Source organism: Salvelinus fontinalis, chromosome 8, assembly GCF_029448725.1.
Source record: "Salvelinus fontinalis isolate EN_2023a chromosome 8, ASM2944872v1, whole genome shotgun sequence".
In the NCBI taxonomy this organism is placed as follows: Eukaryota; Metazoa; Chordata; class Actinopteri; order Salmoniformes; family Salmonidae; genus Salvelinus; species Salvelinus fontinalis.
In genome coordinates, this window is record NC_074672.1 from 47,537,130 (window position 1) to 47,561,554 (window position 24,425).

Consider the following 24,425-nt stretch of genomic DNA (forward strand, 5'->3'; position numbering starts at 1 on the left):
AAGTAGCGATACTACTGTTTGTCCCTCCTGAGACGCCGTGTAAAACGTACAGTAACACTTCCTCAAACTAGTCAGAATCAATCTAAGGCCTAGATTCAATCAGATCAAGGTGATAGCATGGCGGATGTTATGGCGGTGTCGGGGTGGAACCGTCCAACCGGTGAGTAGATCCTCTTTCAATAGCTGTCAGGTAGCCACACCCACTGTAACGACTGTAACGAGTGTGTGGACAGGTGTCTTTTATACAGGTAACGAGTTCAAACAGGTGCAGTTAATAGAGGTAATGAGTGGAGAACAGGAGGGCTTCTTAAAGAAAAACTAACAGGTCTGTGAGAGCCAGAATTCTTACTGGTTGGTAGGTGATCAAATACTTATGTCATGCAATAAAATGCAAATTAATTACTTAAAAATCATACAATGTGATTTTCTGGCTTATTGTTTTAGATTCCGTCTCTCACAGTTGAAGTGTACCTATGATAAAAAATTACAGACCTCTACATGCTTTGTAAGTAGGAAAACCTGCAAAATCGGCAGTGTATCAAATACTTGTTCTCCCCACTGTGTATGTCTGTCTCTCTTTCTCTCCATCTCTTTCTCTATATTTAGCTATAGCCAGATTTGGTGTAATATATGTAATTGGCCATTGATTATAAAATATCAATAATCAGATTGTGGTTATTTGCTGTTTGTATGCAGTATACAGTTGGATATTATAATGACACATGGTGGCAGTAGTGGCTCAGTTGAGTTTTATCATTATCTTCACAGAACCATCAACCATCACAGAACCTTTACAGAAATATCACAGAACCTTCACAGAACCTTTACAGAACCTTTACAGAACCATAACAGAACCATCACAGAACCATCACAGAACCTTTACAGAACCATAACAGAACCATCACAGAACCTTTACAGAACCATAACAGAACCATCACAGAACCATCACAGAACCTTTACAGAACCATCACATAACCATCACAGAACCATCACAGAACCATCACAGAACCTTTACAGAACCATCACAGAACCTTTACAGAAACTTTACAGAACCTTTACAGAACCATGAGAGAAGTGCCTGTCTCGTTTGTGGTTTAACATGTGGCCGTGGTTGTTAGTTTCACAAAGGTCTGGCGTCAAACCCATAATATAGCTTTCACGCACGGCTAAACCGTACATTTCCTCATCGTTTATACGATGTCATGCGCTCCACCCTGTCTGCTCCTTGTACCCATATTAGATTGACTCGCGGTCGTCTAGATGATGATTCTACGTAATGGATTTCACTGCCTGCTGTGGAACAGCATTGTCATTGTGTTTCTATCCTACACAAAATAGGGCATCCAGCATCTGTGTTTCTTCAGACACTAATTTCTTACGTTCCTCACGTATTCTTCACCATCTCTGTGCTCTCATTATCCCTCTCTCCTCTCCTCTCCTCCCCCCTGCCCCTCTCTTTCTCGTGTCCCTCCCCTTTTCTCTGAATGCTAAGCTCCTCTCTCCTCTTCTCTCCTCCCCCCTGCCTTTCTCTTTCTCGTGTCCCTCCCCTATTCTCTGGATGCTAAGCTCCTCCCTCCTCTCCTCCCTCCTGTGTTCATCTCTCCAGCTCTCAGGGTGACAGTCAGTTTTGGTCTTCTCCTTGTCGGGGCAGCCTCATCTCTCCTGAAGGATGTCGGGCCCTCTGACTAACAGCTCCAGCTTTAGCTCTGTGTTCTTCCTGCTGTCTCTCTCCATGGTCTTCCTCCTGCTGCCGCTGCGGCTGGACGCTAAGGTAAGAAAGAGAGACGGACGCACAGAGACAGTCCCGAGACACGCTAGCATCACCCTCAGCTCATCACATAATTCTATTAGATTCTATTGGAATCAGCGACACCTTTATTATATATTGTTGGGTTCACAGGAGGTTGGTGGCGCCTGAATTGGGGAGGACGGGCTCGTGGTAATGGCTGGAGCGGAATTAGTGGAATGGTTTCAAATACATCAAAAAACAAGGTTTTCCATGTGTTTGATGCCATTCCATTCGCTCCGTTCCGGATGTTATTATGAGCCGCCCTCCCTTCACCAGCCTCCTGTGGCTGGGTTGTGTTGTTTGAATGTGCTGTTGATCCTTGGAGGCACGTTTTTCTCCGTTTGTTGTGTGTCAGTGATGATGAGTCATCAATAAGCTAACTGATTATTCCGTGGTTGCCATGGTGCCGTGAGGAATCCTTGACAGAGAGCTCTGTATATATTGCAGACATTGCTACATTTTTTTTTACTTTTAAGTGTTTGTTGTTGCATTTTTTGAGTATTTTTTTGCTAATCTACTTTTATTTTTTTGCTAATCCCTTAGGGGTGATGGTGAAGGAAAAAAACAGCCAGGCTTATCCGTTCCCTCAGTTTGTTTATCCGTTCCCTCCGTTTGTTTATCCGTTCCCTCAGTTTGTTTATCCGTTCCCTCAGTTTGTTTATCCGTTCCCTCAGTTTGTTTATCCGTTCCCTCAGTTTGTTTATCCGTTCCCTCAGTTTGTTTATCCGTTCCCTCCATTTGTTTATCCGTTCCCTCCGTTTGTTTATCCGTTCCCTCCGTTTGTTTATCCGTTCCCTCCGTTTGTTTATCCGTTCCCTCCGTTTGTTTTCACCATGTTTTATTAAACATACATGGCCCTGTCTTTATGGGGGTAAAACACTGCATGGGTCGTGGGGATGAGAGACGCGACAAAATGGACAACTATTCAATGTTTTCCAAGTGGCATGAATCCGAGTTGGCACAAAGTGTGACCTATTTGCCTTGCATCGTAAACATGCATCATTCAGTTACCACTGCTAGTTAGAATCCTGGCTTTTCAGGTTATTGACATAACATTGCCTTATTGAGGGTCTTGCGCGCCCGTTAAGTACGTCATCATGTAGATTCTAGAAGACCATCTCCCACCAACTACATCATCTTCGGCAGGTAGCCTAGCGGTTCAGAGCGTTGAGCCAGTAGCCGAAAGGTCACCAGTTCGAATCCCCGAGTCCGCAAGGTGGAAAAATCTGCTGTTCTTCTCTTGAACAAGGCAGTTTAAATCCCCAAACAACTGCTCCCCGGATGCCGATGATTAAGGCAGCGTATTATGAAAGCTAGCTAGCTAGATTTTGGTTTACATAAACAAATGTAGTTCGCTAGTTATCTAGTTAGCTAGGTAACGTTAGCTACGCTACCACAGCTTGGTAATATGTGGTTCAATAGAATCAATAGATGGTGCAGCAACAGTCTAATTAGCATAACCTACTGCTGCTGGGAAGAGGAGCTAGCTGCTATGGCAACAGGCTTTTGAGGGCGCAGGCTTTGTCCTCACTATAAAACACAACACACACACACACATTCTCTCTCTCTCTGTCTCTGGCTCTCTGTCTCTCTCTCTCCGTCTCTCTGTCTCTCTCTCTCTGTCTGTCTCTGTCTCTCTCTCTCTGTCTCTCTGTCTCTCTGTCTCTCTCTCTCTCTCTCTCTCTCTCTGTCTCTCTGTCTCTCTCTCTCTGTCTCTCTGTCTCTCTCTCTCTCTCTCTCTCTCTCTGGCTCTCTGTCGCTCTCTCTCGCTCTCTCTCTCTCTCAATTCAATTCAATTCAATTCAAGGGGCTTTATTGGCATGGGAAACATGTGTTAACATTGCCAAAGCAAGTGAGGTAGATAATATACAAAAGTGAAATAAACAATACAAATTAACAGTAAACATTACACATACAGAAGTTTCAAAACAAAAAAGACATTACAAATGTCATATTATATATATACAGTGTTGTAACAATGTACAAATGGTTAAAGCACACAAGTTAAAATAAATAAGCATAAATATGGGTTGTATTTACAATGGTGTTTGTTCTTCACTGGTTGCCCTTTTCTTGTGGCAACAGGTCACAAATCTTGCTGCTGTGATGGCACACTGTGGAATTTCACCCAGTAGATATGGGAGTTTATCAAAATTGGATTTGTTTTCGAATTCTTTGTGGATCTGTGTAATCTGAGGGAAATATGTCTCTCTAATATGGTCATACATTGGGCAGGAGGTTAGGAAGTGCAGCTCAGTTTCCACCTCATTTTGTGGGCAGTGAGCACATAGCCTGTCTTCTCTTGAGAGCCATGTCTGCCTACGGCGGCCTTTCTCAATAGCAAGGCTATGCTCACTGAGTCTGTACATAGTCAAAGCTTTCCTTAAGTTTGGGTCAGTCACAGTGGTCAGGTATTCTGCTACTGTGTACTCTCTGTTTAGGGCCAAATAGCATTCTAGTTTGCTCTGTTTTTTTGTTAATTCTTTCCAATGTGTCAAGTAATTATCTTTTTGTTTTCTCATGATTTGGTTGGGTCTAATTGTGCTGTTGTCCTGGGGCTCTGTGGGGTGTGTTTGTGTTTGTGAACAGAGCCCTAGGACCAGCTTGCTTAGGGGACTCTTCTCCAGGTTCATCTCTCTGTAGGTGATGGCTTTGTTATGGAAGGTTTGGGAATCGCTTCCTTTTAGGTGGTTGTAGAATTTAACGGCTCTTTTCTGGATTTTGATAATTAGTGGGTATCGGCCTAATTCTGCTCTGCATGCATTATTTGGTGTTCTACGTTGTACACGGAGGATATTTTTGCAGAATTCTGCATGCAGAGTCTCAATTTGGTGTTTGTCCCATTTTGTGAAATCTTGGTTGGTGAGCGGACCCCAGACCTCACAACCATAAAGGGCAATGGGCTCTATGACTGATTCAAGTATTTTTAGCCAGATCCTAATTGGTATGTTGAAATTTATGTTCCTTTTGATGGCATAGAATGCCCTTCTTGCCTTGTCTCTCAGGTCGTTCACAGCTCTGTGGAAGCTACCTGTGGTGCTGATGTTTAGGCCGAGGTATGTATAGTTTTTTGTGTGCTCTAGGGCAACGGTGTCTAGATGGAATTTGTGGTCCTGGCGACTGGACCTTTTTTGGAACACCATTATTTTGGTCTTACTGAGATTTACTGTCAGGGCCCAGGTCTGACAGAATCTGTGCAGAAGATCTAGGTGCTGCTGTAGGCCCTCCTTGGTTGGTGACAGAAGCACCAGATCATCAGCAAACAGTAGACATTTGACTTCGGATTCTAGTAGGGTGAGACCGGGTGCTGCAGACTGTTCTAGTGCCCGCGCCAATTCGTTGATATATATGTTGAAGAGGGTGGGGCTTAAGCTGCATCCCTGTCTCACCCCACGACCCTGTGAGAAGAAATGTGTATGTTTTTTGCCAATTTTAACCGCACACTTGTTGTTTGTGTACATGGATTTTATGATGTCGTATGTTTTACCCCCAACACCACTTTCCATCAATTTGTATAGCAGACCCTCATGCCAAATTGAGTCGAAGGCTTTTTTGAAATCAACAAAGCATGAGAAGACTTTGCCTTTGTTTTGGTTTGTTTGGTTGTCAATTAGGGTGTGTAGGGTGAATACATGGTCTGTTGTACGGTAATTTGGTAAAAAGCCAATTTGACATTTGCTCAGTACATTGTTTTCATTGAGGAAATGTACGAGTCTGCTGTTAATGATAATGCAGAGGATTTTCCCAAGGTTACTGTTGACGCATATTCCACGGTAGTTATTGGGGTCAAATTTGTCTCCACTTTTGTGGATTGGGGTGATCAGTCCTTGGTTCCAAATATTGGGGAAGATGCCAGAGCTAAGGACGATGTTAAAGAGTTTTAATATAGCCAATTGGAATTTGTTGTCTGTATATTTGATCATTTCATTAAGGATACCATCAACACCACAGGCCTTTTTGGGTTGGAGGGTTTTTATTTTGTCCTGTAACTCATTCAAGGTAATTGGAGAATCCAGTGGGTTCTGGTAGTCTTTAATAGTTGATTCTAGGATCTCTCTCTGTCTGTCTGTCTCTCACTCTCTCTCTCTCTGGCTCTCTCTCTGGCTCTATGTCCCTCTCTCTGGCTCTATGTCCATCTCTCTCTCAATTCAATTCAATTCAATTCAAGGGACTTTATCGTCATGGGAAACATGTGTTAACATTGCCAAAGCAAGTGAGGCTAGATAATATACACAAGTGAAATAAACAATAAAAATGAACCGTAAACATTACAATCACAGAAGTTCCAAAAGATTAAAGACATTACAAATGTCATATTGTATATATACAGTGTTGTAACGATGTACAGATGGTTAAAGTACAAAAGGGAAAATAAATAAACATAAATATGGGTTGTATTTACAATGGTGTTTGTTCTTCACTGGTTGCCCTTTTCTTTTGGCAACAGGTCACAAATCTTGCTGCTGTGATGGCACACTGTGGAATTTCACCCAGTAGATATGGGAGTTTATCAAAATCGGGTTTGTTTTCGAATTCTTTGTGGATCTGTGTAATCTGAGGGAAATATGTGTCTCTAATATAGTCATACATTTGGCAGGAGGTCAGGAAGTACAGCTCAGTTTCCACCTCATTTTGTGGGCAGCGTGCACATAGCCTGTCTTCTCTTGACAGCCAGGTCTGCCTACGACGACCTTTCTCAATAGCAAGGCTATGCTCACTGAGTCTGTACATAGTCAAAGCTTTCCTTAAGTTTGGGTCAGTCACAGTGGTCAGGTATTCTGCCACGGTGTACTCTCTGTTTAGGGCCAAATAGCATTCTATTTTGCTCAGTTTTTTGTTAATTCTTTCCAATGTGTCAAGTAACAAATTATTTTTGTTTTCTCATGATTTGGTTGGGTCTAATTGTGTTGCTGTCCTGGGGCTCTGTGGGGTCTGGTTGTGTTTGTGAACAGAGCCCTAGGACCAGCTTGCTTAGGGGACTCTTCTCCAGATTCATCTCTCTGTAGGTGAGGGCTTTGTTATGGAAGGTTTGGGAATCACTTCCTTTTAGGTGGTTGTAGAATTTAACGTCTCTTTTCTGGATTTTGATAATTAGTGGGTATCGGCCTAATTCTGCTCTGCATGCATTATTTGATGTTTTAAATTGTACACGGAGGATATTTTTTAGCAGAATTCTGCATGCAAAGTCTCAATTTGGTGTTTGTCCCATTTTGTGAATTCTTGGTTGGTGAACGGACCCCAGATCTCACAACCGTAGAGGGCAATGGGTTCTATAACTGATTCAAGTATTTTTAGCCCAGATCCTAATTGGTATTGTTCAATTCTGGGTTAAACTTGGAACATTGTAATACTCAGTATAGTAACTGAGGGGGGATAGAGACTTGGATATACTTGAGGTGGTGGACATTTTTATTTGTCTGAATGCAGCTGCATTGACCCTCTGGGAAGAAATAAACTTGGTTAAGCTTTCATAATGTCCGTTGAGTGTTTTACTCTGAGAATTACAACCAGTATGTCGAATTTTAAGTTCCTTTTTGATGGCCTAAAATGCCCTTCTTGCCTTGTCACACAGATCGTTCACAGCTTTGTGGAAGTTACCTGTGGCGCTGATGTTTAGGCCAAGGTATGTGTAGTTGTTTGTGTGCTTTGTGTGTTTACTGTCAGGTCTGGTTAATATAGCACTGTGTCATGCCAGGGGATGGTCTGGTTAATATAGCACTGTGCCATGCCAGGGGATGGTCTGGTTAATATAGCACTGTGCCATGCCAGGGGATGGTCTGGTTAATATAGCACTGTGTCATGCCAGGGGATGGTCTGGTTAATATAGCACCCTGTCATGCCAGGGGATGGTCTGGTTAATATAGTACTGTGCCATGCCAGGGGATGGTCTGGTTAATATAGCACTGTGCCATGCCAGGGGATGGTCTGGTTAATATAGTACTGTGCCAGGGGATGGTCTGGTTAATATAGCACTGTGTCATGCCAGGGGATGGTCTGGTTAATATAGCACTGTGTCATGCCAGGGGATGGTCTGGTTAATATAGCACTGTGCCATGCCAGGGGATGGTCTGGTTAATATAGCACTGTGCCATGCCAGGGGATGGTTTGGTTAATATAGCACTGTGCCAGGGGATGGTCTGGTTAATATAGCACCATGCCAGGGGATGGTCTGGTTAATATAGCAATGTGCCAGGGGATGGTCTGGTTAATATAGCACTGTGCCATGCCAGGGGATGGTCTGGTTAATATAGCACTGTGCCATGCCAGGGGATGGTCTGGTTAATATAGCACCATGCCAGGGGATGGTCTGGTTAATATAGCACTGTGCCATGCCAGGGGATGGTCTGGTTAATATAGCACTGTGCCATGCCAGGGGATGGTCTGGTTAATATAGCACTGTGCCAGGGGATGGTCTGGTTAATATAGCACTGTGCCATGCCAGGGGATGGTCTGGTTAATATAGCACTGTGCCATGCCAGTGGATGGTCTGGTTAATATAGCACAGTGCCATGGGATGGTCTGGTTAATATAGCACTGTGTCATGCCAGGGGATGGTCTGGTTAATATAGCACTGTGCCAGGGGATGGTCTGGTTAATATAGCACTGTGCCATGCCAGGGGATGGTTTGGTTAATATAGCACTGTGCCATGCCAGGGGATGGTCTGGTTAATATAGCACCATGCCAGGGGATGGTCTGGTTAATATAGCACTGTGCCATGCCAGGGGATGGTCTGGTTAATATAGCACTGTGCCATGCCAGGGGATGGTCTGGTTAATATAGCACTGTGTCATGCCAGGGGATGGTCTGGTTAATATAGCACGGTGCCATGCCAGGGGATGGTTTGTGTGGAAGATGAGGTTGCTGATGTTCCCATTTTTATAATAGTCAGCAAATCAGTGTCTCTTGATTTTCCATAAGGAGCTTCATTTTGTAATCTTTTCTTGCCTTATCATTCTTTACATACACAGGGTACTGTATTTTAATTACCTCTGAACAGCGTGAGGCAGCTTCTAAGGCCTCTCCATTTGGTTGGAGTAGACTGTGACTCTCCTGCCATTGTTGGGCTAAAGGGCTTTGACACCTCTCACTGACACGGCAGTGCTAATTGAAGTTGTATCAAGCTTGGCAGCCTTAATTAACTTAGCATTCAGTCCTTATAAAGTAATGTAACGTATTTTTCTTCTTGGCTTTGGGAAATAAAATATAGCTTCAGACTAAACTCACTCAGTTCCAGGTTGGTGTTTTCAGGTTTCTGTTGTTTTCCAGATCGTTTGCTGTGTAGCTTTGGAATAATAATCTTTGGTAGTTGTAAGCCTTCCAGGTGATTCTGTAATTACGTCCAAAATCAGGTTGTTGGTTTTGAGTCTTGATTTGGAGTGAAGGTTATGTTGTAGAGGGTAGCATCCTGTATATGTTCCCGACAAAAAAAAATCTAATTTTATCTAACTCTAAATCTATCTTTTTTAAGAACATGCTGAAACATGCAGGAGCTCATCTGCTCATGACCTCTCCTCTCAATTCAATTCAATTCAATTCAATTCAATTCAATTCAATTCAAGGGGCTTTATTGGCATGGGAAACATGTGTTAACATTGCCAAAGCAAGTGAGGTAGATAATATACAAAAGTGAAATAAACAATACAAAATTAACAGTAAACATTACAATCACAGAAGTTTCAAAACAATAAAGACATTACAAATGTCATATTATATATATACAGTGTTGTAACAATGTACAAATGGTTAAAGCACACAAGTTAAAATAAATAAGCATAAATATGGGTTGTATTTACAATGGTGTTTGTTCTTCACTGGTTGCCATTTTCTTGTGGCAACAGGTCATAAATCTTGCTGCTGTGATGGCACACTGTGGAATATCTCCAAGTAGATATGGGAGTTTATCAAAATTGGATTTGTTTTCGAATTCTTTGTGGATCTGTGTAATCTGAGGGAAATATGTCTCTCTAATATGGTCATACATTGGGCAGGAGGTTAGGAAGTGCAGCCCAGTTTCCACCTCATTTTGTGGGCAGTGTGCACATAGCCTGTCTTCTCTTGAGAGCCAGGTCTGCCTACGGCGGCCTTTCTCAATAGCAAGGCTATGCTCACTGAGTCTGTACATAGTCAAAGCAATATCTCTTTCTGGCTCTCTGTCCCTCTCTCTCTCTCTCTGGCTCTATGTCCCTCTCTCTCTGGCTCTCTGTCCCTCTCTCTCTCTCTCTGGCTCTCTGTCCCTCTCTCTCTGGCTCTCTGTCCCTCTCTCTCTGTCTCTCTGTCCCTCTCTCTCTCTCTTTCTCTGGCTCTCTGTCCCTCTCTCTCTCTGTCTCTCTGTCCCTCTCTCTCTGGCTCTCTGTCTCTCTCTCTCTCACTCTGTCTCTCTGTCCCTCTCTCTCTCTCTCTGGCTCTCTGTCTCTCTCTCTCTGGCTCTATGTCCCTCTCTCTCTGGCTCTCTGTCCCTCTCTCTCTCTGGCTCTCTGTCCCTCTCTTTCTGGCTCTCTGTCCCTCTCTCTCTGTGTCTCTCTGTCCCTCTCTCTCTGTCCCTCTCTGTCCCTCTCTCTCTGTGTCTCTCTGTGTCTCTCTCTCTCTCTCTCTGGTTCTCTGTCTCTCTCACTCTGTCTCTCTGTCCCTCTCTCTCTCTCTGGCTCTCTGTCTCTCTCTCTCTGGCTCTATGTCCCTCTCTCTCTGGCTCTCTGTCCCTCTCTCTCTCTGGCTCTCTGTCCCTCTCTTTCTGGCTCTCTGTCCCTCTCTCTGTGTCTCTCTGTCCCTCTCTCTCTGTCCCTCTCTGTCCCTCTCTCTCTGTGTCTCTCTGTGTCTCTCTCTCTCTCTCTCTGGTTCTCTGTCTCTCTCTCTCTGGCTCTCTGTCCCTCTCTCTCTCTCTTTCTCTGGCTCTCTGTCCCTCTGTCTCTCTGGCTCTCTGTCCCTCTCTCTCTGTCTCTCTGTCTCTCTGTCTCTCTCTCTCTCTCTCTCTCTCTCTCACTCTGTCTCTCTGTCCCTCTCTCTCTCTCTCTGGCTCTCTGTCTCTCTCTCTCTCTCTCTGGCTCTCTGTCCCTCTCTCTCTGGCTCTCTGTCCCTCTCTCTCTCTGGCTCTCTGTCCCTCTCTTTCTGGCTCTCTGTCCCTCTCTCTCTGTGTTTCTCTGTGTCTCTCTCTCTCTCTCTGGTTCTCTGTCTCTCTCTCTCTGGCTCTCTGTCCCTCTCTGTCTCTCTCTCTCTGGCTCTCTGTCCCTCTCTCTCTGGCTCTCTGTCCCTCTCTCTCTCTCTTTCTCTGGCTCTCTGTCCCTCTCTCTCTGGCTCTCTGTCCCTCTCTCTGGCTCTCTGTCCCTCTCTCTCTCACTCTGTCTCTCTGTCTCTCTCTCTCTCTCTCTGGCTCTCTGTCTTTCTCTCTCTCTCTCTGGCTCTCTGTCCCTCTCTCGCTGGCTCTCTGTCCCTCTCTCTCTTTCTCTGGCTCTCTGTCCCTCTCTCTCTCTCTAGTCTGCCTTTATTAATGATAGTTTCTACACATTTGGCACAGCAGTGAAAATGTTCATCTTGGACTAACATGTTCCATTCAAAGATGTGTAGATGTCTTTAAAGATGTGTAGATGTCTTTAAATATGTGTAGATGTCTTTAAATATGTGTAATGTCTTTAAATATGTGTAGATGTCTTTAAAGATGTGTAGATGTCTTTAAAAAATATATGTTATGTGGCGAAAATATCCAAGTGGGGGATATTTTTCCTGAATTTGAGTCGCCCAAGAGATTGATTGGCTAGTAGCCAGGGACAGTGTGAAGGAGGGTGTAATATGAAGGAGATGCTATCGGAAGGGAAGTATTGCTGTATGAGATGTAGCCAGAACAGCAGTGCAGAATGTTTCTGTAGCGTGAGTCAGCATGATGTAGAAGTTATAATAATAAGGATTATTATAATAATAATACATTTTATTATATTTATTTTATTTTATTTATTGTTTTTTAAAAGTGCCGCAAGAATACAACATCAGATTACTAAAAACACATAGTACGGCACATAAAGACACAAAAGGACTACATTGACTAGAGACGAGTCAGATAAGACATGTACTGTATTAGGACTACATTGACTAGAGACGAGTCAGATAAGACATGTACTGTATTAGGACTACAATGACTAGAGACGAGTCAGATAAGACATGTACTGTATTAGGACTACAATGACTAGAGACGAGTCAGATAAGACATGTACTGTATTAGGACTACAATGACTAGAGACGAGTCAGATAAGACATGTACTGTATTAGGACTACATTGACTAGAGACGAGTCAGATAAGACATGTACTGTATTAGGACTACATTGACTAGAGACGAGTCAGATAAGACATGTACTGTATTAGGACTACAATGACTAGAGACGAGTCAGATAAGACATGTACTGTATTAGGACTACATTGACTAGAGACGAGTCAGATAAGACATGTACTGTATTAGGACTACATTGACTAGAGACGAGTCAGATAAGACATGTACTGTATTAGGACTACATTGACTAGAGACGAGTCAGATAAGACATGTACTGTATTAGGACTACATTGACTAGAGACGAGTCAGATAAGACATGTACTGTATTAGGACTACAATGACTAGAGACGAGTCAGATAAGACATGTACTGTATTAGGACTACAATGACTAGAGACGAGTCAGATAAGACATGTACTGTATTAGGACTACATTGACTAGAGACGAGTCAGATAAGACATGTACTGTATTAGGACTACATTGACTAGAGACGAGTCAGATAAGACATGTACTGTATTAGGACTACATTGACTAGAGACGAGTCAGATAAGACATGTACTGTATTAGGACTACATTGACTAGAGACGAGTCAGATAAGACATGTACTGTATTAGGACTACATTGACTAGAGACGAGTCAGATAAGACATGTACTGTATTAGGACTACAATGACTAGAGACGAGTCAGATAAGACATGTACTGTATTAGGACTACAATGACTAGAGACGAGTCAGATAAGACATGTACTGTATTAGGACTACATTGACTAGAGACGAGTCAGATAAGACATGTACTGTATTAGGACTACATTGACTAGAGACGAGTCAGATAAGACATGTACTGTATTAGGACTACATTGACTAGAGACGAGTCAGATAAGACATGTACTGTATTAGGACTACATTGACTAGAGACGAGTCAGATAAGACATGTACTGTATTAGGACTACATTGACTAGAGACGAGTCAGATAAGACATGTACTGTATTAGGACTACAATGACTAGAGACGAGTCAGATAAGACATGTACTGTATTAGGACTACAATGGCTAGAGAGAAGTCAGTACAGTGTTTAGGCCTGCACTCCACAAGCCCCTCGAAACAGGTAGGTCTCGTGCCTGGTTTTAAAACTAGCAATGCTATCGGCAGCTCTGACATGAAAGGCCAGGGGTAGCAGAGGAGACCGTGTCGCCCATCAGGATGCCCGAGGTCAGAGGAGCGTAGGAAGCGGACGGGGCAGTGGGGCTGGAGGAGCGTAGGAAGCGGACGGGGCAGTGGGGCTGGAGGAGCGTAGGAAGCGGACGGGGCAGTGGGGCTGGAGGAGCGTAGGAAGCGGACGGGGCAGTGGGGCTGGAGGAGCGTAGGAAGCGGACGGGGCAGTGGGGCTGGAGGAGCGTAGGAAGCGGACGGGGCAGTGGGGCTGGAGGAGCGTAGGAAGCGGACGGGGCAGTGGGGCTGGAGGAGCGTAGGAAGCGGGCGGGGCAGTGGGGCTGGAGGAGCGTAGGAAGCGGACGGGGCAGTGGGGCTGGAGGAGCGTAGGAAGCGGACGGGGCAGTGGGGCTGGAGGAGCGTAGGAAGCGGGCGGGGCAGTGGGGCTGGAGGAATGTAGGAAGCGGGCGGGGCAGTGGGGCTGGAGGAGCGTAGGAAGCGGACGGGGCAGTGGGGCTGGAGGAGCGTAGGAAGCGGACGGGGCAGTGGGGCTGGAGGAGCGTAGGAAGCGGGCGGGGCAGTGGGGCTGGAGGAGCGTAGGAAGCGGGCGGGGCAGTGGGGCTGGAGGAGCGTAGGAAGCGGGCGGGGCAGTGGGGCTGGAGGAGCGTAGGAAGCGGACGGGGCAGTGGGGCTGGAGGAGCGTAGGAAGCGGGCGGGGCAGTGGGGCTGGAGGAGCGTAGGAAGCGGGCGGGGCAGTGGGGCTGGAGGAGCGTAGGAAGCGGACGGGGCAGTGGGGCTGGAGGAGCTGTGAGAGGTAGGAGGGTGCAGTCTTGCAGGGCCTTGAGGGTGATCACACACCCTGGATAGGACGCTAGTCTATCGAAGGGCCTTAGCCCCGTAACATCGATTACAGTAAGAAGGACAGTCAGAAGGGAAGTGTTCCAGTCTGAAGGACCGTCAGAAGGGAAGTGTTCCAGTCTGAAGGGTCATTAGAAGGGAAGTGTTCCAGTCTGAAGGGTCATCAGAGGGGAAGTGTTCCAGTCTGAAGGACCGTCAGAAGGGAAGTGTTCCAGTCTGAAGGACCGTCAGAAGGGAAGTGTTCCAGTCTGAAGGGTCATCAGAAGGGAAGTGTTCCAGTCTGAAGGACCGTCAGAAGGGAAGTGTTCCAGTCTGAAGGACCGTCAGAAGGGAAGTGTTCCAGTCTGAAGGACCGTCAGAAGGGAAGTGTTCCAGTCTGAAGGATCATCAGAAGGGAAGTGTTCCAGTCTGAAGGACCGTCAGAAGGGAAGTGTTCCAGTCTGAAGGGTCATCAGAAGGGAAGTGTTCCAGTCTGAAGGACCGTCAGAAGGGAAGTGTTCCAGTCTGAAGGGTCATCAGAAGGGAAGTGTTCCAGTCTGAAGGACCATCAGAAGGGAAGTGTTCCAGTCTGAAGGACCATCAGAAGGGAAGTGTTCCAGTCTGAAGGGTCATCAGAAGGGAAGTGTTCTGGTCTGAAGGGTCATTAGAAGGGAAGTGTTCCAGTCTGAAGGACCATCAGAAGGGAAGTGTTCCAGTCTGAAGGACCGTCAGAAGGGAAGTGTTCCAGTCTGAAGGACCGTCAGAAGGGAAGTGTTCTGGTCTCAAAGACCATCTCAGCCCACTCTCTCTGCTCTCATATCAACATCTTGCTAATTGTGTTTTGCATCACAACAACAAAAGTAGTTGGATATACACCACAAACAGATCTTGGACCAGGCTAATATGAACAACAATCAGAACAAATAGAAGTATTGCAGTATGAAGGGTTGTTGGAGTTGTGCGCGGCCACACGGTCATGGGTAAACAGGAAGTACAGGAGGGGACTGAGCACGGACCCCTGACGGGCCCCCGTGTTGAGGGTTAGCGTGGCGGATGTGTTGTTGCCTACCCTCACCACCTGGGGGGGCGGCCCGTCAGGAAGTCCAGGATCCAGATGCAGAGGGAGGTGTTTAGTCCCAGGGTCCTGAGCTCAGTGATGAGCTTGGAGGGGACAATGGTGTTGAACGCTGAGTTGTAGTCTATGAACAACATTCTCACATACGTCATCTGTAGATCAGTTGGGGCGGTATGCGAATTGGAGTGGGTCCGGGTTTTTTTGGAACGATGTTGATGTGAACCACGACAAGCCTTTAAAAGCATTTCATGGCTACAGATGTGAATGATAGTCATTTAGACAGGTTACCTTGGCGTTCATGGGCACAGGGACTATGATGGACTCCTAGGTATTACAGACAGGGTTCAGGGAGAGGTTGAAATTGTCAGTGAAGACTCTTACCAGCTGATCAACGCATGTTCTAAGTATGCATCCTGGTAATCCATCTGGCCCGGCGACCTTGTGAATGTTAAGCTTTTTAAAGGTGTTACTCACAGCTACGGAGAGCGATATCACACGGTCGTCCTGAACAGCTGGTGTTCTCATGGTTCAGTGTTGTTTGCCTTGAAGCGAGCAAAGAAGGCATTCAACTTTTCTGGTAGGCTTACGTCACTGGACAGCTTGCGGCTGGGTTTCCCTTTGTAATCTGTAATACCTCATCCGACGAGCGACAGAGCCGGTGTAGTACAATTCGATCTCAGTCCTGTATTGACGCTTTGCCTGTTTTAATGGCTCATTGGATGTAGTAGCAGGATTTCTTATAAGCGTCTGGATTAGTGTCCCTTCTCCTTGAAAGCGGCAGCTCTAGCCTTTACCTCAGTGTGGTTGTACGGTTACTGTGGGGATGACGACGTCGATGCACTTATTAATGAAGCCAGTGATTGATGTGGTATACTCCTCAATGTTATCGGATGAATCCCAGAACATATTCCAGTCTGTGCTAGCGAAACAGTCCTGTAGCTTAGCATCCGCGTCATCTGACCACTTCCATATTGAGTGAGTCACTGGTACATCCTGTTTGAGTTTTTGCATGTAAGCAGGAATCAGGAGGATAGAGTGATGGTCAGATTTGCCAAATGGAGGGCGATGGAGAGCCTTGTATGTGTTTCTGGTTTTGGAGTAAAGGTAAAAAATTATGTTATTACGAATGTCAGTTTCCCTGCATTGAAATCGCCGGCCGGGTAGTGGAGGTGCATTTTCTTGTATGTTTATGGCCGTAAACAGCTCGCTGAGTACGGTCTTAGTGCCGGCATCGGTTTCTACTGGTAAATAGAAAGGTACGAAAAATCTTGATAATTAGTCTGCAGCTTATCATGAGGTATGGTCAGCAGTATGGTCTGCAGCTTATCATGAGGTATGGTCAGCAGTATGGTCTGCAGCTTATCATGAGGTATGGTCTGCAGTATGGTCTGCAGCTTATCATGAGGTATGGTCTGCAGTATGGTCTGCAGCTTATCATGAGGTATGGTCTGCAGTATGGTCTGCAGCTTATCATGAGGTATGGTCTGCAGCTTATCATGAGGTATGGTCTGCAGCTTATCATGAGGTATGGTCTGCAGTATGGTCTGCAGTTTATCATAAGGTATGGTCTGCAGTATGGTCTGCAGCTTATCATGAGGTATGGTCTGCATTATGGTCTGCAGCTTATCATGAGGTATGGTCTGCAGTATGGTCTGCAGCTTATCATGAGGTATGGTCTGCAGTATGGTCTGCAGCTTATCATGAGGTATGGTCTGCAGTATGGTCTGCAGCTTATCATGAGGTATGGTCTGCAGTATGGTCTGTAGCTTATCATGAGGTATGGTCTGCAGTATGGTCTGCAGCTTATCAGGAGGTATGGTCTGCAGTATGATCTGCAGCTTATCAGGAGGTATGGTCTGCAGTATGGTCTGCAGCTTATCATGAGGTATGGTCTGCAGCTTATCATGAGGTATGGTCTGCAGTATGGTCTGCAGTTTATCATGAGGTATGGTCTGCAGTATGGTCTGCAGCTTATCATGAGGTATGGTCTGCAGTATGGTCTGCAGCTTATCATGAGGTATGGTCTGCAGTATGGTCTGCAGCTTATCATGAGGTATGGTCTGCAGTATGGTCTGCAGCTTATCATGAGGTATGGTCTGCAGTATGGTCTGCAGCTTATCATGAGGTATGGTCTGCAGCTTATCATGAGGTATGGTCTGCAGTATGGTCTGCAGCTTATCATGAGGTATGGTCTGCAGCTTATCATGAGGTATGGTCTGCAGTATGGTCTGCAGCTTATCATGAGGTATGGTCTGCAGCTTATCATGAGGTATGGTCTGCAGTATGGTCTGCAGCTTATCATGAGGTATGGTCTGCAGTATGGTCTGCAGCTTATCATGAGGTATGGTCTGCAGTATGGTCTGCAGCTTATCATGAGGTGTGGTCTGCAGTATGGTCTGCAGCTTATCATGAGGTATGGTCTGCAGTATGGTCTGCAGCTTATCATGAGACGCATTTTAAACACCCCTGAGAAGAAATACAGGGATTATTTGTTGACGGAAGAACATTCTGTGCGAGATCAAGGCTGCAAGGATGATAGGTAATGTTTTATAAATCACAGGAGAACGTTTTGGCTGGAGCCCAAGTGCTGTAGTCAGCAGATTCTGAGTCATTAAAACAGTCCTGGCTGGCAGTTTCTCCTTAGGAAGAGCGGAGAGGATGATAGATAGAGGTAGGGGAACGTCTTAGGAAGAGAGGAGAGGATGATAGATAGAGGTAGGGAACGTCTTAGGAAGAGAGGAGAGGATGATAGATAGAGGTTGGGGAGGTGGGAACGTCTTAGGAAGAGCGGAGAGGATGATAGATAGAGGTTGGGGAGGTGGGAACTTCTTAGGAAGAGAGGAGAGGATGATAGATAGAGGTAGGGGAACGTCTTAGGAAGAGAGGAGAGGATGATAGATAGAGGTTGGGGAGGTGGGAACGTCTTAGGAAGAGAGGAGAGGATGATAGATAGAGGTAGGGGAGGTGGGAACGTCTTAGGAAGAGAGGAGAGGATGATAGATAGAGGTTGGGGAGGTGGGAACTTCTTAGGAAGAGAGGAGAGGATGATAGATAGAGGTAGGGGAACATCTTAGGAAGAGAGGAGAGGATGATAGATAGAGGTAGGGAACGTCTTAGGAAGAGAGGTAGAGGTAGGGAACTTCTTAGGAAGAGATGAGAGGATGATAGATAGAGGTAGGGAACTTCTTAGGAAGAGAGGAGAGGATGATAGATAGAGGTAGGGAACGTCTTAGGAAGAGAGGAGAGGATGATAGATAGAGGTTGGGGAGGTGGGAACGTCTTAGGAAGAGAGGAGAGGATGATAGATAGAGGTTGGGGAGGTGGGAACTTCTGAGACTCTGATCCAGCCTCCCCCTGGGGTTAGACTCTGATCCAGCCTCCCCCTGGGGTTAGACTCTGATCCAGCCTCCCCCTGGGGTTAGACTCTGATCCAGCCAGGAAGTTTATTGCGGATGTTAAACCCTGCAGTCAGATCTGTTCTGTTGACTGGTTGTTTATCTGTTGTTGTGATGTTAAATTATAAGAACAGACAGCTTGTGTCTCTGAAGGGTAGCAGCTCTACGGAGAGGAACGTCTCTGAAGGGTAGAATCTCTACGGAGAGGAACGTCTCTGAAGGGTAGCATCTCTATGGAGAGGACCATCTCTGAAGGGTAGAATCTCTACAGAGAGGAACGTCTCTGAAGGGTAGAATCTCAACAGAGAGGAACGTCTCTGAAGGGTAGAATCTCTACGGAGAGGAACGTCTCTGAAAGATAGAATCTCTATGGAGAGGAACGTCTCTGAAGGGTAGAATCTCTATGGAGAGGAACGTCTCTGAAGGATAGAATCTCTATGGAGAGGAACGTCTCTGAAGGGTAGAATCTCTACGGAGAGGAACGTCTCTGAAGGGTAGAATCTCTATGGAGAGGAACGTCTCTGAAGGGTAGAATCTCTACGGAGAGGAACGTCTCTGAAGGGTAGAATCTCTACGGAGAGGAACGTCTCTGAAGGGTAGAATCTCTATGGAGAGGAACGTCTCTGAAGGGTAGAATCTCTACGGAGAGGAACGTCTCTGAAGGGTAGAATCTCTACGGAGAGGAACGTCTCTGAAGGGTAGCAGCTCTACGGAGAGGAACGTCTCTGAAGGGTAGAATCTCTACGGAGAGGAACGTCTCTGAAGGTTAGAAGCTCTACGGAGAGGAACGACTCTGAAGGGTAGAATTTCTACGGAGAGGAACGTCTCTGAAGGGTAGAATCTCTACGGAGAGGAACGTCTCTGAAGGGTAGAATCTCTACGGAGAGGAACGTCTCTGAAGGGTAGAAGCTCTACGGAGAGGAACGACTCTGAAGGGTAGAATCTCTACGGAGAGGAACGTCTCTGAAGGGTAGAATCTCTACGGAGAGGAACATCTCTGAAGGGTAGAATCTCTACGGAGAGGAACATCTCTGAAGGGTAGAATCTCTACGGAGAGGAACGTCTCTGAAGGGTAGAATCTCTACGGAGAGGAACGTCTCTGAAGGGTAGCAGCTCTACGGAAAGGAACGTCTCTGAAGGGTAGAATCTCTACGGAGAGGAACGTCTCTGAAGGGTAGAATCTCTACGGAGAGGAGTGCAAACACTGTGTGGGCGGGTGTTCAACCGCATCACTTAGGGAAAGAGAAAGGGGAGACTTATTCCGTGGCACAACTGAATGCATTCAACCCAACCCCTTTGAATGTGCGTGTGTGCGCGAGCGTGTGTGTGTGTGTGTGTGTGTATGTGTGTGTGTGTGTGTGTGTGTGTGTGTGTGTGTGTGTGTGTGTGTGTGTGTGTGTGTGTGTGTGTGTGTGTGTGTGTGTGTGTGTGTGTGTGTGTGTGTGTGTGTGTGTGTGTGTGTGTGTGTGTGTGTGTGTGTGTGTGTGTGTGTGAATAAGGGCACACTGTTTGTTGAGCAGCACTGACCCACACTCCTCTGACTCACTCTACAATTGAAAGGATGTGTGTGGGAGGAGTGATGATACAGGAGGGGAGGAGGGGACAGAACAGGCAAGAAGAGGAGAGAACGAGGGGTGGAGGAGAGGAGGAAGAGAGGAGAGGAGGAGAGGAGGGGTGGAGGAGAGGAGGAGGGGACAGAACAGGCAAGAAGAGGAGAGAACGAGGGGTGGAGGAGAGGAGGAAGAGAGGACAGGAGGAGATGAGGACAGGAGGAGATGAGGAGATGATGAGAGGAGAGGGTGGGTAAAGGAGGAGGAGGGGAGGGGAGGGGAGGAGAGTAGAGGAGGGGAAGACGGGAGGAGGGGAGGAAGAGAGGATCTGAGGCGGAGGAGAGGAGAGGAGATGAGGGTAAAGGAGGAGGAGGGGTGGAATATAGGAAGGGAGGAGAGTAGAGGAGGGGAGACGGGAGGAGGGGAGGAAGAGAGGATCTGAGGCGGAGGAGAGGAGATGAGGGTAAAGGAGGAGAGGGGTGTTTGAGAGGAGAGATGGAAAAACTAGTTTAAAGCCTGTCATTAAAGTAAGAGCTCTTCTCCCACACGCAGGTTGACCCCTCAGAGGGTTTCTAACCTCAGGGGTCGTTCCTGGTTAAATAAAGGGTAAATAAAAAAGCTACTGAGCAATGCCACTGTCTTATTGTCAACATATATGATTATATTTAACGAAAAAAGCAAATTTTAGCGTTAGCGTTAGCCACCTAGCTAACGTTAGCCAGAACAAATTGGGAATTCGTAACATATCATACGTTTTGCAAATTCGTAACATATTGTACAAAGTGCAATTCGTAAGATATTGTACGAAATGGATGATGGACATCCACAAATGAATACATTTGTTCATTCATACACAAGTTTGGGTCAGTCACAGTGGTCAGGTATTCTGCTTTGTTTTATCTTGGCCAGGTAGCAGTTGTAAATGAGAACTTGTTCTCAACTTGCCTACCTGGTTAAATAAAGGTGAAATAAATAAAATAAATAAAAAAACATTCTGCCACTGTGTACTCTCTGTTTAGGGCCAAATAGCATTCTAAGTTTGCTTAGTTTTTTTGTTAATTCTTTCCAATGTGTCAAGTAATTATCTTTTTGTTTTCTCATGGTTCGGTTCGGTCTAATTTTGTGACTGTCATGGGGCTCTGTTGGGGTCTGTTTGTGAACAGAGCTCCAGGACCAAACCTCACAACCACAAAGGGCAATGAGTTCTACAACTGATTCAAGTATTTTTAGCCAGATCCTGTCGAATTTGATGTTCCTTTTGATGGCATAGAAGGCCCTTCTTGCCTTTTCTCTCTCTCTCTCTCTCTCTCTCTCTCTCTCTCTCTCTCTCTCTCTCTCTCTCTCTCTCTCTCTCTCTCTCTCTCTCTCTCTCGCTCTCTCTCTCTCTTACTCTCTCAGTCATTGTCTGCTGCCCGTGGCGTGGAGGGACGAGGTCTGGACGCCACAGGAGGTGGGGTTAAGCGTCTCCGCAGAGACCTCCGCGATTCGCTGCCGTACGAGGCCGGGATGATGGCATATCCGGGCGAGTCGGCTGACGTCCTGACCCGGCGGGGGGACAACAAGCTGCTCTATCAACCGGAGGAGTGGAGGGGGCAGGGCTTAGGACAGGCTCTGCAGCAATTGGTGGCGAACGACCAGAGGCGGGAGCAAGAAACAGCATACTTGGCCGGGTTGCTCCGCCTCCTCAGTGAAGCCGATGTCCAGGGGGCCGGAGAGGAGGGCGGTGAGGAGATCCAGGGGCCAGGGGACTTCCAGGTGCCCTATCCCCCAGACTACGATGAGACAGAGCAGGGGATGAGAATGGGAAAGCCCCAGGCTGCAGCTCCATGGCAGGGCCTACTGGACCCCCAGCTCACCCAGGCTCTGCTCAACAGATACAGGCAGGAGAGGCTGCAGCAGCAGCCCGGGTTACCAGGTCTACCAGCCACCATCAACAGGCTTGCAAACAGCAGGCTGGAAACAGGCAGCCAGGACCGAGACGAGGAGGCTCTGAGGTAAGGAGAGAGAGAAAGGAGAGTGAATGGAGAGAGAGATGGGGGCAGAGAGTGAGGAGAGAGGGGTGGGGGGGCAGAGAGAGAGGGGGCAGAGAGAGAGAGAGGAGAGAGAGCTGGGCAGAGAGTGAGAGGAGAGAGATGGGGGCAGAGAGTGAGGAGAGAGAGGTGGGGGGGCAGAGAGAGAGAGGAGAGAGATGGGGGCAGAGAGTGAGGAGAGAGGGGTGGAGGGGTAGAGAGAGAGGGGAGAGAGGGGGGGGCAGAGAGTGAGAGGGGAGAGAGGGGGGCAGAGAGTGAGAGGAGAGAGATGGGGGCAGAGAGTGAGGAGAGAGGGGTGGGGGGCAGAGAGAGAGAGGGGGGCAGAGAGTGAGGAGAGAGGGGTGGGGGGGCAGAGAGAGAGAGGAGAGAGAGGGGGGCAGAGAGTGAGGAGAGAGAGGGGGGCAGAGAGTGAGAGGAGAGAGATGGGGCAGAGAGTGAGGAGAGAGGGGTGGAGTGATAGAGAGAGAGGGGAGAGAGAGGGGGGCAGAGAGTGAGGAAGAGGAGAGAGAGAGGAGAGATATGGGGGCAGAGAGTGAGGAGAGAGGAGAGAGAGAGGGGAGATATGGGGGCAGAGAGTGAGGAGAGAGAGGGGGCAGAGAGAGAGAGAGAGAGAGATGGGGACAGAGAGTGAGGAGAGAGGGGGGCAGAGAGTGAGGAGAGAGGGGGGGGCAGAGAGTGAGGAGAGAGGGGGGCAGAGAGTGAGAGGAGAGGGGGACAGAGAGTGAGGAGAGAGGGGGGCAGAGAGTGAGAGGAGAGAGAGGGGGGCAGAGAGTGAGGAGAGAGAGGGGGGCAGAGAGTGAGGAGAGAGGGAGGCAGAGAGTGAGAGGAGAGAGAGGGGGGCAGAGAGTGAGAGGAGAGAGAGGGGGGCAGAGAGTGAGGAGAGAGAGGGGGGCAGAGAGTGAGAGGAGAGAGAGGGGGGCAGAGAGTGAGGAGAGAGGGGGGCAGAGAGTGAGGAGAGAGAGGGGGGCAGAGAGTGTGGAGAGAGGGGTGGGGGGGGGCAGAGAGAGAGAGGAAGAGGAGAGAGAGGGGGCAGAGAGAGAGAGGAAGAGGAGAGAGAGGGGAGCGGAAATTTTAAAAACGACATAGTGTAGTTAGTGAATATACAGTAGCTAGCAGGGTATAATGTTTCCGTTGTAAAATGTAAAACGTTCTTCATGTGTTCTTCATGCTCCCTGCTCTAGATACTTGGTAGCCAAGGTCCTTTCCAACATCAGTCCTACCAAGCCCCAGGGTTCATCAGGCCGCAGGGCAAGGAGAGACCTGGTGTCTGTGTCTGGAGGTGGTGGAAGGGTCAGAGCTCCCTCCAGCCCAGTCCTCCACAGGTCCCGTCGCTCCCTCGACTCCCCTCCTTCCCCTTCCTTAAACCGGGAGCACTCTGTGGGGCTGCTGGGGGACATGGAAAGGGTGGTGGCAGAGGGGCCCTGTCTGCGGGGGGAAGTGCCACCCGACCAAATGGTGGAGCTTCAGACGATGAAGAGGATTGACAACGAACTGCAGCCCCAGCCTGGTGGGAGCCCCAGCCGTAGGAGACGAGCCCTGAACTACGACCCCATAACCTATGACCCCGAGCTGCTGGTCAAACACATTCTACACAACCTGCCACAGTAGAGAGGGAGAGTTGGAGAAGGAGACAGACGGAGAGACAGAGATGGAGAGATAGAGAGAGAGACAGATGGAGAGATAGAGAGAGAAACAGATGGAGAGATAGAGAGAGACAGATGGAGAGAGAGAGATGGAGAGATAGAGAGAGAGACAGATGGAGAGATAGAGAGAGAGATAGAGAGACAGATGGAGAGACACAGAGAGAGAGAGAGAGAGAGATGGAGAGACAGAGAGAGAGAGAGAGATGGAGAGACAGAGAGAGAGATGGAGAGAGAGAGAGAGAGAGAGAGAGAGAGAGAGAGAGAGAGAGAGGAGAGAGAGAGAGAGAGAGAGAGAGAGAGAGAGAGAGAGAGAGAGAGAGAGAGAGAGAGAGAGAGAGAGAGAGAGAGAGAGAGAGAGAGAGAGAGAGAGAGAGAGAGAGAGAGAGAGAGAGAGGAGAGAGAGAGAGAGAGAGAGAGAGAGAGAGAGAGAGAGAGAGAGTCGAGAGAGAGAGAGAGAGAGAGAGAGAGAGAGAGAGAGAGAGAGAGAGAGAGAGAGAGAGAGAGAGAGATGAATAACCTAATGCTTATAAACAGTGTAACAGTATAGCTTCACTCAAAGTGTTCTTCATTATTTGGTTTGGAAAGTGCAGAATAGCTTGGCCAAATAAGAGATGTCACACAGTCATCTTTCTCTGTACCACAACAGCATCAGACGTGGCTACGTTTCTACGGTGACAAGATTTGGTCGTAGTGATGCATTAATGTG

At 47.3% G+C, this 24,425-nt stretch overlaps 1 protein-coding gene across 1 annotated transcript; it reads left to right on the forward strand.

Annotated features, from left to right (window-relative positions):
* Nucleotides 1-1,507: 1,507 nt before the first annotated feature.
* Nucleotides 1,508-23,776, forward strand: LOC129861354 (uncharacterized). The gene is made up of 3 exons (XM_055932725.1): nucleotides 1,508-1,771; nucleotides 21,445-22,040; nucleotides 23,258-23,776. Exons 1-3 carry the CDS (start codon nucleotides 1,670-1,672, stop codon nucleotides 23,682-23,684), a joined length of 1,125 nt encoding a protein of 374 aa, XP_055788700.1. The 5' UTR covers nucleotides 1,508-1,669; the 3' UTR covers nucleotides 23,685-23,776.
* The last annotated feature ends 649 nt before the right edge of the window (nucleotides 23,777-24,425 follow it).

What these genes read in the sequence shown, in the direction of transcription:
- LOC129861354 (XM_055932725.1), top strand. Translation starts at nt 1,670, where the DNA reads ATGTCGGGCCCTCTGACTAACAGCTCCAGCTTTAGCTCTGTGTTCTTC. An exon ending in CGCTGCGGCTGGACGCTAAG is followed by an intron (nt 1,772 to 21,444) that starts GTAAGAAAGAGA and finishes TTACTCTCTCAG; the next exon opens with TCATTGTCTGCTGCCCGTGG. An exon ending in CGAGACGAGGAGGCTCTGAG is followed by an intron (nt 22,041 to 23,257) that starts GTAAGGAGAGAG and finishes TCCCTGCTCTAG; the next exon opens with ATACTTGGTAGCCAAGGTCC.